The following is a 16132-nucleotide window of genomic DNA, read 5'->3' on the forward strand; positions in this document are numbered from 1 at the left end:
TCATTGTTGTCAAGCTATATGCAGGAAACTACAACACAACTGATGGTCCAGTGAATGGGGCCGATGGTCACTTCAAGGACATAACGTCCAGCTCAAACGTAGTTATGTGGGTGCAGTACTCTAGCCCCACCGCCGGAGCATGCACACGTCAACAAACTTGGCACTTGTACAAAAATCATATTGAACAATCCTGGACTTCAATATTTCCAATCACAAAGGAAATACAAATAGGGAGCAATAGCAAAGTTACATCAATTCACTAACACAATTCCCAATCCAACCAGCTTCTGCAAGAGCCGTCCACGGGGCACAAGGCTCAATGCTACAAACATTGTGTTTGAACCTACAAGTCATCCACAACATGGCATCGTAGCCTACATTAAAGACTACTACAGATTTGATCAAGCCCCCTTGGATGTGGCTTCCTTGAAATCAACATAAGATTGGCACCTTTGTCATTGTGGATGGAAACACATGATCATTCCACACTCTAAAACTCATAAGGATTGCACCAAGTTTGCCATTGTGAGCATGAGTCCACACTTTAAAACCCAATGCATCTATTAGTGATTTTGAAATAAAATCTAGAAATACTTAAGCATTTGCAAGCATAGGGACTATGATACCCTCATCGTTCTCGTTCAGTTTTGTGTCCATATAGAGCTAAAACTAAAAAGTTCATAAACTATTTCATGGTTACAGTATCACGAGTCACGAGACTGTTTCTAGCGATCGATCCATAGAAGATTACAATCCACCAGCTCAAGCTTCACACTTCAATCTAACAAATGACTGTGCCAACCATTTGTCGCATCATCGACTCCTGCCTCTGCAACCGAATTTGCTCGTTGAATTTAGAGATGAACTCTTCCGCCCTTGTGTTCAGCTCGTCCAGAGTCATAGATGGTTCTCGTCTGAGAGATTTTGCGTTACTCTCCGTTACCCCTTCCATTTCGAAAGTCGGACAAGAAGTCGTCCCATTCGAGAAGGTTGGCACCTTACTTAGTGGTAGTGTTCCAGAGATGGCCCGAGTCGTAGTTTTGCGCAGCCGGTTTTGACGGTTTCCATGATTTTTGTCACAGATTGCCTTCCATGCCTCTTCTAGCGAGTCGTAATGCTGAGTGTGTCCTGCTCCCGTTGTCGCCGTGCTCCCTGTTGGAACTTTGTAATCGGCGAAAGCGCCTTCCCTTGAGAGCAGCGCTCCATTGCCTATAAGAGAGGTACTTCTTAAGACGCCACCCTGTGGAGCCTGTTGATTTTCAGCATGCAGTGCTAGCTCTCGGTCGTCATCCTTCCCAGCAATAGAGAACTCCTCGGTCTTTAAGGCTAACGAGGAAATATCTGGCGATTTATCAAGTGATGGCAGCATTTCTAGCTGCGAATCGGCGCTTACACTCTGGTCCTCCGCAGCCCCCTCAGCCTCTGCACTCGTTGGCACATTTTGCAACCCTGTTCCTGATTGAGGGTGATCCATTTTGATCGCGGCAACTATGGTCAAAATTACAGAATTCAAAAGTAAAAAGTGGAAAGGCGGGGTGAGAAACACATTAAGCAGCCTCCACAAATGGTTTGCTGCATTTATATAGATTGATCCTTGAGGAGGGAAAGCGACCGCGAGTAGGAGAGGGAGAAGGAAAACGTTCATCTTTACAACGATTGCTCCGAGGACCAGGAGAGTGTGTGGGGAAACTCTCCGCGGGACCTGTGTTAAGTTACGATAAATTCGTTCTTGTTCTTCGAGTTGGGATGTTGCAAAGCCCATTATTCCCGGATTGAAAACCGGATGGCCGAAGCAACTGGACTGGGGTAAAAGCTAGAGGAAGGAGGGGCGATCAAGGAAAATGAAAGCTGTGGAAAATGCTACGAGTGGTGTGCGGGACGGCAGGACGCCAACAGAGTAGGCAGCTAAGAGGAGTTGTGGGAATGCTTGGGCGAGGTGTGAAGGTGCAAAGTGAAGCATATAAGTAGGATGGAGGTGTTTACGTGAAAGAAAGAGCCTGTAGAAGGTGATGGAGGAAGGGAGATACCAATTCGGGAAGAACAAGTTTGTGGAAATGGTCTATCAAACATAATCAAAGAAAGGGAACGTTTCGTCGATTTGCATGGCGATTATTGGATGAAAGGTTGCAAGGGCGGTGAGTGGGGTAAGGTTGGCGAGCTTCCCAAGCACGATATTTGCTATGTTTGATCCAATGATTTGGACTTCAGAGTGGAGGTTTGTTTATAGTGGTGTTAGTATGCATCAGGATGTGATGGGCAACTTAAGTTCAAGCTCAAATTCCATAAGATGTGATTGGCAACTCAAGCTCATGCTCAAACGTCTCGTACTTTTATAGCCGCCCATTCAAAAAATCAACCTTTCCACGTTGTTAGATGGACCTATCCTCACCCACCTTTCTCCTCCAACTCACTCAACACCTAATATCCCATCTTATCAATTTTGTTACACGTCAACTACTCCACCACACCACAACACCTGTCGGTCCCTTGCCTTGCAAATCGTCTTCAGTGCCAAGCATGACCCTCCATCGACATACACCAAAACATTACAACCAATGTAGCCCTCCTTGCTCAAGGCGAAATGAGTAAGGACAAAATATGCCCAAAACATGTGTCCAACAATTTAATTTAGGGGAACGAGCACAAGGACATTGCTTTAAATACAATTGCCCATCTGGCACCAATCCATCAATTTGTGCCTATGCAAACAAGCCTGCACATATCGCACATCACTCTATCCCTCATAAATCCATCAAGCAATTTGCCTATGGAAACATGCCCCCACGTATCCCCCATCACTCTATCTCTCCCACATCACTCCACCAATCCATCAATTAGTGCATATGGGAACAAGCTCCCCTATATCACCCATCACTCCATCCCACTTATCACCCTATCACTCCTCATAAATGCCATCACTTCATCCCACATATCACCCATCATTCCATCCCATGTATCATCCATCATGTCATCCCTCATAAATGCCTTCACTAGCAACCAATCGCCCCATGTGGTTTGAGCATTTGTCACTAGTCTCTACCCCTACCAACAAGTTGCACTAGTAATAAGATTATCACACTAATTTATATAAAGACCATGCCAAAAAACACAACTCTCATTGCAACTTGACATATGAGAAACAAAAATGGACATTACCTCTCCTAAAGTTAAGTCTTGATTATCACCAATTCTCTCTCAAACATGGAGTGCCCACCTTCTAGCCTACTATCATGCCAACCTCTTATAATCTATTTGTTCTATGCAATGGGTGCATGGGTTGAGAAGGGATTATTGAAGGTATGGGAGGATTAGTGTGCTTGGAGCGTGGGTTGATTAAAAAGCTAATGTAAAGGAGAGATTTCATGAGGGCTTACTAATTCATAGTTGGGGAAGTATACATGTTTGTGTGTGTGTGTGTGTGTGTGTGTGTGTGCGCATGTGTGAAAAGTAAAAAAATTGAAACATTTAAGAAAAAAATGTTTGAGACATCTAAGTTGAAAAATGCAACAACTAGAGTTTGCAAAAATTTTGAACAAAATTAAGACTTTTTAATAATGTTAAGTTTGACAAACATAATATTGAAAAAAGATGTTGAATCCTTAGGCAGTCCAGGTTTCGAGGCCGAGGTCCACTTACCTACCACCATCCAAATAAATTGGCTGTGCTTAACCTATGAAGATTAAGCAATTTAATTGAGTATAATGAATAAAGCATTTAGGGCTAGGGAATTATGTATGAACCACAAAGAGCCATCATATGCAATAAAAGGAAGGGTGCATTTTATTATCATGGGCTATAAGTGAGCCAATCCACATGTCAGATGTATCGACGACAAAAAGGGCTATCATTGTGTAAAAGATGATGTACAAGTATGTGTGAGTGATTACGTAATTGGTGGGCTAATTTTGTGTATGTATATAGTTCGGTAGTTCTACATGTAACCTAAGAACTTAACCTTTCAGATCCTATAAGAAAGAAGAATCAACTAGATTGATTTAAGACTGAAAATTAAATGTACATAAAATGCTTAAATGGAAAATTCTAAATTATAGCAAAAAAATCTACATAAAAAGTGTGATTACAAAACAAGGGGATTAATCTGCACACATAAGAAGAAACATAAAATAGATTAAGAGAAGAAGCATGAACTTATGAGAAAAATTTACACCTTGTTAGAGGGGGTAGTCCACCTCCTTTTTAGAAAAAATTAAATATGGGTGGTATTCCTCACCCATCTTTGCACAACAAGGGTGATCTAGACAAAGATTTATAAAACAACTTGCTTAAGAATATCTATAAGTATCAGTGGTAATTAATTGATTTAACCAACAAAGAAATTAAGGTAATTTAATGAAGGAAAAAAGGGGAGATCCTCTAACCATAGAAATTGAAAAGATTAGTTTAAACAAGGAAAAAGATTGAATAAAAAATAAAAAATAAAAGCAATAGAGTGAAAAAATCAAACCAAAACTTGTTATGGACCAAGGGAGAAGGTAAATTAGGCCCAATAATTTAAGGCAACAACAAATTTCTCTATTAACCTATGCATGTAAGACAAAAAAACTAGGGGACAGAGAACTCCCTTGTGTAAAAAGCCTAAATTTATCAAGCAATTACCAAAATAAATTAATTAGACAAAGAATTAAAAGGAAAACATTAAAAGAAATTGAATAACTTTAAGAATAGCAAATTGGAGGGCTCTTTGAAAACATTAAATGGAATCAATCAATTTACATTATACCATAAGTTTTACTACAAAGGAAGCAAAGAAAATTTAAATTTAGACAATAATTAAGAAAAGAACTATAAGGGACACCAAAATTAGATGATAACTACAAAAAGCCAGAGGAATTACAAATAGGTGAGGGGGGTCATCCACACCCTCCCTAAAAATAACCTAAAAGTATTAAAAAAGGACCTATCCTTCATCATCTTTTTAACACATAAATTAATGTAATAGATTAAATACATAAATAAAGAGTGAAAGAAGGCAAAAAAATCAATGCCCAAGGGAGTTTAATGAAGGAAAATAAGCAGCAACACCAGCCAACCCATAGTTGACCACACAAAAGAACTTAAAAGGGAAGCAAACTTAAGAGCACCTTTAAGATAAGGTTTCTTTTTAAAGGACACGTGTTTAAAGCAAGTAAAACCATGCCTCAACATGCAAAAACGAAGACTCAAGCATGCAGGGTGGCAACACAGAGTGCACAACAACAAAGTAACACGAGAAACTATCAACATAAGGTCTACTGATAAGGAAGAAGACAAAGCGAAGTAACAGCCTCCCGTGGAGACCAGTAAAAGTAGCACTAAGCAAGTTAGAAAAGACTTCGGTTCTCCCTACAACAGTAACCGTTGTTGCCCTGCAATCAACAAATCTTAATAGAGAGAAAAGAAGAAGCCATTTAAGCGGCTAGGAAAGGGGTTCGAGACCAAAAGGGAGCTAAGGCAAAGAACCTCAATAGAGAACTACGGCAAGGATCTGAAAGGAGTCACTAGGAAAGAAGAGTGGTGCTGTAGCAAAAAAGGGTTGCATGGCTATATTAGTTGTAGAAATCATTGTGGATAGGAACCTAGCTCTGTTGCTTGCCATTTGCTTTGCTTAAGGAAACAACATAGGGGGAGGTGAAGCATTTGAGTGTTGGCCATCGAGGCAGCATGAAGTGAGCCATGAGAACTCCAAGGGCCAGTAGCTATGAAAGGTGTTGAAGTGCACACTGCCAACAAGCACACCTACAACAAGTGAAGAGCAACCTCCACAACCAAGAGTCGTGTGCAAGAAAGGGCAAGCATGCACTATCGTAGAGGGTGGCCATGCGGAGGGAGGTGTGAAGGAGCCCAAGCAGATGAGACAAGGAGGCAAAGGGCGCAGCGAGTAAAGAGTTTGGACTTGAGCTCTACCTTGTTCGCATACGGCTTGAGTGCCAAGGCAGGAGGAACAAAACCTATAGGTAAATGGTTGGTAAAGAAAGAAGCACCTGAGCGATCACGTCGGGCAATAGCCATGAGCAAGAGAAAAAATTTGAGAGGTGGATAGAAGAGAACCTGAGCAAAGGTGGTCGCCAAGGCATCCTTGCAGGGATTTGAAAGGAGATAGAACAAGTAGTAGTTGGCAAAGGCCAAAGCTACCCAATGGAGAGCGTGAGCAAGAAGAGAGGATGAAAGATGCACATTGACACAGAGTCGAGCAAGGTGACTAAGAAGGAGATATAAGAGGATGGAATGAATATCCAAGAGAGCTTTGTGACAGGAAAAGACAAAGAAGCCGTTAAGCATGGCGGGAGCTGACAAGCCAACGGTGGCCTACGTGCAAAAGTAGTAGCACACATAAAGATGCTAATAAAAATAGAAGAGGAGGGCCAACAAAGGCTGACCCATTATAGAGGGAAAAGGGCGGTTATTTAAGGGAGGTAGCATGTAGGGTAGTTGTAATAAACGGTCACTAATAGTTTAGAGGGGATAGGGTAGAGGAAGGTTTAGGGGTTTTTTTGTGTGTAGGAATGTTAAGACAAATAATAATACAATACTATTTAGAGGGTTTTAGCTAGTTTAGGTTAAGCTTTAGGGGTTCTTAGAGCACAAAAATGTATTAGAGTTTGTATCTCTCTAACTAGTTTGTATGATTTCATTGAAGGCTTAGTAAATAGAGTACGCATTAATAAGTATATGAATAAATAGGAAGTGGGTTATTATAGTCAATATATAAATGGAAAGTGTGAATATATAAATATATATTAAAAATTAAGGTATAGTGAAAATACGGGGACACATATGTGCCTGAATTTGTGTGTGTGCGTGTGTTTGTATGTTTAAGGGAGAGAAAACTTAAAAAGAGTTCATGACAATCAATGAACATTAGTAAAAAATATTATACTAATAATGGGAGAACATTAAAAATTAAAATTAAAATAATGGGGAAGGGGGAAATCTTTAATTAAAAATAGGAATAATAGAAATTAAGGAAAAATAGGGGGGGGGGGGAGCTTAACAAAAAAAGAAAAATATATTTAGAAAAAATAAGAGGTTTCAAGGGTAAGGTAGTGTGATGCCAAAATTTGATATTTTTATTTAGCATTGGTATTGTTTTCTTCTATGTTTGATAAGAGTTTGAGTATCAAGTGATAGCCTAGCGGCTCTCACTTATTTCTATTTTCTAAGATATTGTATGGGATTGAGAGGATGAGTGGAATGGATCATTGTAAATACCATGTGTATGAATGATAAATACCTTGGTATGGGGTGAGAGTTATTTGTGTATGGGATATTATGGGGTTTTTAGAAAATAGGAAGAGTGAGTGGTGGGCTCATGTCCATGTGTTCCAATAATATAAGAGAGGCCACATGCCAAGCGTGTGGAAGGCATGTGAAGGAGTGTGGAGTCAAGAGGAATCCTTTCGAGAATTCCTATATGGAATAAGGAGGATGTGGACATATAGAAAAGAGAGGGTCCCTATGGGCTCCATGTAAGAAGACTCTTGACTGTCTCAATATTTTAAGAGCCTTGAGAATCTTTTGATAGGACACATGGCAAGAGTAGCCAAAAAGGACATGGATGGTGACATACGGGCTTATGTGATTGATGGGGAAAGGAATCTACAGGCAGCAATTGTAAATGGGTGAAGGACGGTGACAAAATCTCTATAAAAGGAGCCCTCCTCTCCCTTGTTCATCATCTCTTCCACCATTAGGCCTCATGTTGCCATAGCCCTAGTCTCCTCAAGCCTCTTCCATGAGCCTTCTCTCCCTCTTGTAGATATTCTCTTATGTAGACTCTTGAGTCCATCTCTCTCTAGTTTATTCTCTCTCTATGAGTAGTCTTAGAGCTTCCGCTCCCTCTTGTATGTATGAAACCGCTTCTTCTCCCTTGTGTTTGTAGTATTTTGAGTTGCACTGGAGTGGAGTCTCACTCTATTGGTAATGAAGGTCACTTCAGGTTCTCTCTCTTGAGTTCTCTTCCCTTTTTCCATTGTTTTCTCTTCCAAAGTGCTCAAAAGTGTTGTCTATTCGGCCACTCATTGCGCATACATGGTTTATCTATTTCCCAAGCCACAAAGGAGGCTCTTCCTTCCCTCTTAAGCGTCCTCTATGGGACTTGGATCGTTGAGAAAGTCTAAGCATGGAGGTAGTATTCTGCCAAGTCGGCACTAGTAGAAGGAGTAAGTGTTTTTCATGATAGTTTGACCCCGTGTCAGTATTTTGCTCATAACTTTTTGTTCGGTGGTCCGATTTGGATGAAACTTATATCAGCACAAAGCTCTCCTCAAGAGCATCATCCTATGTCTTCAGTTATTGTATTAGATGTCAAACCAAAAATCTATGACTCTCTATGTGTGACTGTTTTTTAGACAGTTTTCACCCCCGTCCAATAAACTGCACATATCTTTCCGATCGCTTCTCTGTTTCTTACAAAACTTATATCAGAGCGAAGCCCATTTCAAGGTACATTGGAATATGATATTGAATATTTTATATCATGTTTTTGCTAAAAGTTATGGGTCTTTGTGTCTTATGATAGTTTGGAGAGTGTTTTGAGCTAAGTGTAAAGATGTCTATGAAGGAGGTGCAATGTTTCCTCCGAACCTACCCATCCGACCCAATCAGCCCCTTCAAACTCCTCGATATGTATCAGTTTGTGTCATGATGAGCCACAAGATCTTCTTTCAACAACGTATCGCTCTTCTCTTTGGTGCAGACCGGCTTGCTGAGATTATGGCCTCCGCTCATCCTTTCCTTCTCCCTATGCTTGAGTACAACATCACTTGGGATGTTACCATCTTCATTCTCATCTAAGGGAGGATATTATGGTGTGGTCTCTTGGTATAAAATCTTCTTTTTAATGTCCCCTTCCCAGTGATGAATATCTCTATCACTCAGTTCGAAAGTAGTAGGAAGTGAAGAGGTGCGTGAAGTTCATTACCCCCACTTTATGTCACATCTTTTGGTGGAGACGCCGAGTACGTTTGGTATTGGATTCATCCCACCTTACTAAATGGTCTACGGTGTACTTGATTACATGTTATGCCTTGTATAGGCATGTATTTTCTGATGTGATAAAGAAGATGCGTGGAAGAACTCCGTTAGAAGAGCCATTTAAGAGAACTAGAAGATTGTGAAGGTGATGCTCAAGCTATTTGCACGGTGATCATGATCATATCCTTTATGTTTGCACTCTTGAATATGTTGGTGAATCGACAATGCCATCAGCAGGCACAATGACTAGATTGGGGATTGTTTCATGCACTGGCAGCTTGGTATGAAGAAGAGTTGAGTCTTTGGGTAGTTTTTGACTATAACAATGGAGTGGTGATTCTCAATGCTTTCAACTTCTTTTCCTATGTAAATGATGAAGAGTATAATATCTTGAAGCTGTTATGTGTACTTCCACTTGTGACAAGGGTGATTCTTGAATGCATATATACACAATGTTTTCATGGTGTTAATTGGCCACTTATTTTTTAAGATTTTGTTGAGGATCACATTGTGGAGGGTTTTCAACAAGTGGTTATGCATAATAAGTTGGTCTTGGTATACTAAGGCTCTATGGGATCTTATTTGAATCTTGTTTGGATCTTGTCTGGGATATTATTTGGATCTTGGTGTTTCCTTTTTGTGTTTCATCATAGTGAAATTCCAATGTTTCAAGGGACACAAGGGGAAGACCCGGAGTCTTATCTTTGGGATTTTGTTTAAGGATGTTGGCTTTCTAGATGGTCCATGAAGGATCGGGCAAAGATTTTGCCTGATTTTCTTGAAGGTGTAGCCTTGAGTTGGGATGAGGCCTTGCTCGACTCTACCAAGAGGACTAGGACCAAGTGGCTGCTGCAATGAAACAGAGATTTGGGGCAGTGGAGTCGCCAAAATGCTTTGATGTTTCGCTCAAAAGTAATGAGTAAATATCCAACAACGTACATGGAGGCACTTCGCATTGCAACCAAGAAAGAAGCTTCTCTAAAGATTTTGTGTCTTCAACAGCTTCAACTTCTAAGGTGGAGGTAATGGGCACTCCTCAGGTACCAAAGTCCTCTGAGTTAGATCATAATATCTCCCAATTGATGGCAGAGTTTGCTGATTTGAAATTGCATTTGGTTAATGCACGACAACCTAGAGCACCAAAGAATGAAGATAGGCCTCGAGATAAGAGTGGGGTCACTTGCTATGAATGTAATGAAAAAGGTCACTATCGCCCCGAGTGTGCTAGATTGAGAAAGAAAGAAGAAAAACAAGTATCCTTGTTAGAAGCTTCTTCAGGGGATGAGGAAAGAGAGGTAATGATGGCTAAACGAGAGCATGGTAAAGCAAAAAAAGAAGAAGAAAGCAAGGAAGAAGTAGATGAGGAACATCAGGAAGAGGAAGCTATGACTTGTTGTCCAACCTTAAAGAAAGGAAAGCTCATATCACCTTTGGTCAATTACTTACTTTGTCTCCAAAACTACGGGAAGAATGGGGAAAGCTAGCAAGCATAAGAGTGTCAAAGATGAAAAAGAAGAAAAGTACCATTCCTGTTGTTCAGAAGGTAGATATAGAGGTTCGTGATGATGTACTTGTGGTTGATGTGATCATTGATGGTCAAGTGATTTCTAATGTTTACATTGATGGAGGTGCATCGATTAATGTCATGAGTGAGAAGACCATGATAGATGTTGATTTAAAATACTCTAGTACTACCTCTCCTTATCGCATCATATTGGCTGACAACACTAGGGTAAAGACCTTGGGAGTTGTGAAGAATCTAGAAGTGGATGTGTGTGGAATTTTCGTGCCAACTACTTTTCAGGTGATCCCTACCAAGCCAGATGCACGTGCCTATCCATTGATTTTGGGAAGGCAAAGTGGGATACTGGAGAATTGATTTTGTAGGGAAATGATAAGAAGGTGTGCTACAACATCAAAAGCCACAAAAAGGAAGTTGTCAAGGAGGACTCTTCAACATCAGAGAGTTTGAGCTCTGACTTAACCGATGAAGAAGAAGAGATAAGGCGTAGCTCTGCCAAAGAGTCCAGCTCAAAGGGTGAGGTGGAAGGAGTGGCCTTTGGTCTTTGTCTTGGTACTAATCAGGACAAACAAGGTGGTGGTGCAAGAAGATCCTATAGAGACACTTCATGTGGAGGATGTGGAGCACACTAAACGACGCCAACGCAATGAAGAGCTTCTTGGTGATTCTCTATCAGGTAGTGAAGCTCCGGTACTTGGATATGTTATATGATTTTCCATATCTCTTTGCAACAAGCTATTCACAGGTTCCGACCAGTCTCTCTTATGGAGCACAAGATTGAGTTGAAGCCACAAAGCAAGCCACTTGTGCAATTCTTAAGGCAATTGGGAGTGATCCAAGCTGAGGCACTAAAGAAAGAGGTAACACAACTACTTGAGGCAGGATTCATCTTTCCTATTGATAATTCAGAATGGATATCTCCTATAGTTGTCACACCAAAGAAAGGAAATAAGTGGCGGGTTTGTATGGACTTTCGTCCTTTGAATGCATGCACTAAGAGGGATCATTTTCCTTTGCCATTCCAAGATGAAATACTAGACCATGTGGCAGGGCATGAGACGTATTCTGTATGAGATGGGTATTCTGGGTACTTTTAAATTCATATTCGAGGGGAAGATCAAAAGAAAACATCATTTGTCACACCTTGGGGAGTTTTTGCTTACAGAGTGATGCCTTTTGGGTTTATCAATGCACCAGCTACATTTCAAAGGTTCATGAGTCAAGTGCTCGAGTGTTACTTGGTAAAGTTCATAAGGGTGTTTTGGATGATTTTTGCATTTATTCTCGGTGCATAGATCACATGGAGAAGTTAAAGATGGCCTTAGCTAGGATTGGATGAAGCAAAAGGGTGTCTAAATCCTAGCAAGTGTAATTTGCCTCAAAAAAAGTAGTCTTGTTAGGGCATATTGTGTTTGAAGAAGGCCTGCAAATGGATCCTGACAAGGTTCAAGCAATCATGGCATTTCCAAGTCTTGAGAGTGTCATTGGTGTTCGTAGAACTCTAGGAAAAAGCAAGTATTATCAATGCTTTTGTGATGATTTCACAGAGATAGTGCATCCCATGAACTTGTTGACAAGAAAAGGAGTTTCTTTCCAATGGGGTGTGGAGCAACAAGAGTCTTTTCAACAACTTAAGGAGGCCATGAGTAAGGGCCCAATATTGAAGCCCCCTGATTGGTCTCAAGACTTTTATGTAAATCCAAGTGTATATTTGCATTCAGTTGGTGTTGTATTGCTACAAAAAGGAGAGGCAGGTAGAATGCAACCCATCTATTATGCCAGCCGACAGCTTACAGAGGTGGAAACAAGGTATGAAGAAATGGAGCAGCAAGCCCTCTCTTTGGTGTTTTCAGTCAGAAAGTTTCGCTCCTATTTATTACGTTTGTGATTTTTCTTCCTTACCTCTCAGTCTGTATTACCATATCTAGTTCACAAGCCTAATCCTGTGGGGAGATTTGCAACATGGTTGTCAGAGCTTCAAGAGTTATCTTTCTCTTTTGTCACTGAAAATACCACTAGGTCCACTATGGCAGATTTGCTCATAGGACGGTAGGATCTAAGAGAAGAAAAGAAATATAAGGAGGACATTAATGATGAAAGGGAGACACCACCAACAGCTTTTGTCTTGTATTTTGATGGGGCTTTTAGTCCTTCACGCCAACAAGGAGCCAGGGGGATGGTCTTGATGAATTATGAAGGTCAAGAAGTATGGGCTAGAGGACAAGAGCTTCTAGGTATCACAACTAACAATGCAACTGAGTATAATGCTTTGATTCTTGGTTTGGAGGATTGTCTTCAAAGTCAAGTTAAAGAATTGGAAGTAAGAGGAGATTCTTAGCTTATTATAAAAGCAAATGCAAGGGCATTACAAGACAAGAAGTCCTCATTTGAGGGAGCTTAATCAAAAGGCTATGGCACTATGTAGTCAATTTGATTTTTGCAAGTTTGTTCATATAAACAGAAAAGAGAATCAAAGGGCAGATGAGTTGGCTACTCAAGCCATTGTAATACAAGACCGAGGGGTGGTTTCTTTGGTAGACACTGGATGGCTAGAACTACAAGATGTTCAGCAGTATGTGAAAGAAGACATGTTTCCTCGAGGGTTAACTCCATAACAGAAGCAGAGATTGGTTACTTTTGACCACGCCTCCATAAGGATGTATATGGATGTCACCAATGGAACCTATCAGCTTGAGGATGTTGATAGCATGGTAATACCCAGACGCACCAATGAGTATCGCCTTAAATTCTTCTATGCTCAATCACCTTGAGGGCTAGCAGACCCTCTCTGTCACTAGAGAGGATCTGCTGGGAGGGAAAGATGTGACACCAAAAATTGATATTTTTAATTTGGCATTGGTATTGTTTTCTTCTATATTTGATAAGAGTTTGAGTATCAAGTGATAGCCTAGTGGCTCACTTATTTCTATTTTCTAAGATATTGTATGGGATTGAGAGGATGAGTGGAATGGATCATTGTAAATACCATGTGTATGAATGATAAATACCTTGGTATGGGGTGAAAGTTATTTGTGTATGGGATATTATGGGGTTTTTAGAAAATAGGAAGAGTGAGTAGTGGGCTCATGTCCATGTGTTCTAATAATATAAGAGAGATCACATGCCATGCATGTGGAAGGCATGTGGAGGAGTGTGGAGTCAAGAGGAATCCTTCTAGAATTCCTATGTGGAATAAGGAGGATGTGGACATATGGAAAAGAGAGGGTCCCTATGGGCTCCATGTGGGGAGACTCTTGACTTTCTCAATATTTTAAGAGCCTTGAGCATCTTTTGATGGGACACATGGCAAGAGTAGCCAAAAATGACATGGATGGTGACATACAGGCTTATGTGATTGATGGGAAAAGGAATCTATAGGCAGCAATTGTAAATGGGTGAAGGAGGGTGACAAAATCTCTATAAAAGGAGCCCTCCTCTCCCTTGTTCATCATCTCTTCCACCATTAGGCCTCATGTTGTTGTAGCCCTAGTCTCCTCAAGCCTCTTCCATGAGCCTTGTATCCCTCTTGTAGATATTCTCTTATGTAGGCTCTTGAGTCCATCTCCCTTTTTCCATTGTTTTCTCTTCCAAAGTGCTCAAAAGTGTTGTCTATTCGGCTGCTCATTGTGCATACATAGTTTATCTATTTCCCAAGCCATAAGGGGGCTCTTCCTTCCCTCTTAAGCGACCTCTATGGGACTTGGATCGTTGATGAAGTCTAAGCATGGAGGTAGTATTCTCCCAAGTAGGAGTAGGTGTTTTTCATGACAGTTTGACCCCTATCAGTATTTTGCTCATAACTTTTCGCTCGGTGGTCCGATTTGGATGAAACTTATATCAACGCAAATCTCTCTTCAAGCAACATCATCCTATATCTTGAGTTATTGTATTAGATGTGAAACCAAAAATCTATGACTCTGTGTGTGTGACTTTTTTTTTTTGGATAGTTTTTACCCCCATCTAGTAAACTGCCCATATCTTTCGGACTGCTTCTCTATTTCTTATGAACCTTATATTAAAGCGAAGCCATTGCAAGGGGATCTTAATATGTGATTGAATATTTTATATCATATCTCTGTTGAAAGTTATGGGTCTTTGTATCTTATGACAATTTGGAGAGTGTTTTGAGCTAAGTGTAAAGGTGTCTATGAAGGAGGTGCAATGTTTCCTCGGAACCTATCCATCCGATCCAATCAGCCCCTTCAAACTCCTCAATATATATTAGTTCGTGTCATGTTGAGCTGCAAGATCTTCTTTGAACAATGTATTGCTCTTCTCTTTGGCACAAACCGGCTTGCTGAGATTATGGCCTCCACTGATCCTTTCCTTCTCCCTATGCTTGAGTACAACATTACTTGGGATGTTACCATCTTCATTCTCATCTAAGGGAGGATAGTATGGTGTGGTCTCTTGGTATAAAAGCTTCTTTTTAATGTCCCCTTCCCAGTGATGAATATCTCTATCACTCAGTTCAAAAGCAGCAGGAAGTGAAGAGGTGCATGAAGTTTATCACCCCCAACTTCATGTCACAATAGTGAGCTAGGGAGGTTCAAATAATTAATAAGTGTATATCGAGGGGAAGGGGATTTAGTATCATAATATTAAAATAGTAATTGATTAGGGGGCGAGGGGGGGACACTAACTAAAAGGAAAAAAAAACACAATTTAAACAAGAAGGGGTTTAGGGAGTAAGGTAGGGGCCTAGGTAGGGGTTAGGGAATATGTGCACATGTGTGTATGTGTATTAATTAATTGTGCTAATAAAGAAATAGTGGGGCAATTAAATGTATAAATTGGGTGCATGCGTGCGCATGCGTGTGTGTGTGTATTTGTGTGTGTGTGTGTGTGTGTGTGTGTGGCCCACCCCCGACCCAAAGGGTAAGACCACATGGTGGGGAGTAAGCCCAGGACTTACTCCCCACCTACTAATAAGAAGTGAATAAAAGTGGATCTTTATAAGTGTCAAAATGAAAATTGATTCCAATAGTAAATGCGTAAACCACTTTTGCAAAATAGATATGAAAGTTAGTAAAAGATAAGGTGGATCACAAAATGACTAGGGATTATTGATGCTAAAGAATTATCCAATATATTTGAATTAACTGTATGGCACTGGCCCACTAGTTGGGAAATCAAAGTGTGTGTTTAGATTTTAAAATCCTATCTATAATTGAGCCATACAATTAATTGAATAAAAAGTAACAAAAGGAAAACATATAAGAAAAAAATGTTTGAGACATCTAAGTTGAAAAATGCAATAACTAGAGTTTGCAAAAATTTTGATCAAAATTAAGAATTTTTAATAATATTGAGTTTAACAAACATACTATTGAAAAAAGATTTCAAATTCTCAAGCAGTCCAGGTTCCGAGGTCGAGGTCCACTTACCTACCACTATCCAAATAAAATAGGTATTAGAACATCATAGTTACATTTGGGTAGACAAGTAATGCATGTTTTCCCCAGCTTGTTATCACTTTATCTAGGAATATAGACAACCATATGGATTCTTTGATAATTTAGAAAGAATTAAGCCACAAGTGAAGTTTAAGTCACAAGCGAAGTAAGGAACAAATGAGTGAATGGGTTGAGAAGGGATTGGCTTGGTGTGTAGGGGGTTAAAAAGAGAGTGTAAAGG

General features: G+C 40.2%; 1 protein-coding gene across 1 annotated transcript; it reads right to left on the reverse strand.

Annotated features, from left to right (window-relative positions):
- Positions 1-571: 571 nt before the first annotated feature.
- On the reverse strand, positions 572-1991 carry LOC147892186 (uncharacterized). The gene has a single exon (XM_087388814.1). It carries the CDS (start codon positions 1760-1762, stop codon positions 782-784), a length of 981 nt encoding a protein of 326 aa, XP_087244940.1. The 5' UTR covers positions 1763-1991; the 3' UTR covers positions 572-781.
- Positions 1992-16132: the final 14141 nt, after the last annotated feature.

Source organism: Dipteris shenzhenensis, chromosome 17, assembly GCF_047967505.1.
Source record: "Dipteris shenzhenensis isolate YYH24624 ecotype China chromosome 17, Dip_SZ_1.0, whole genome shotgun sequence".
Lineage (NCBI taxonomy): Eukaryota > Viridiplantae > Streptophyta > Polypodiopsida > Gleicheniales > Dipteridaceae > Dipteris > Dipteris shenzhenensis.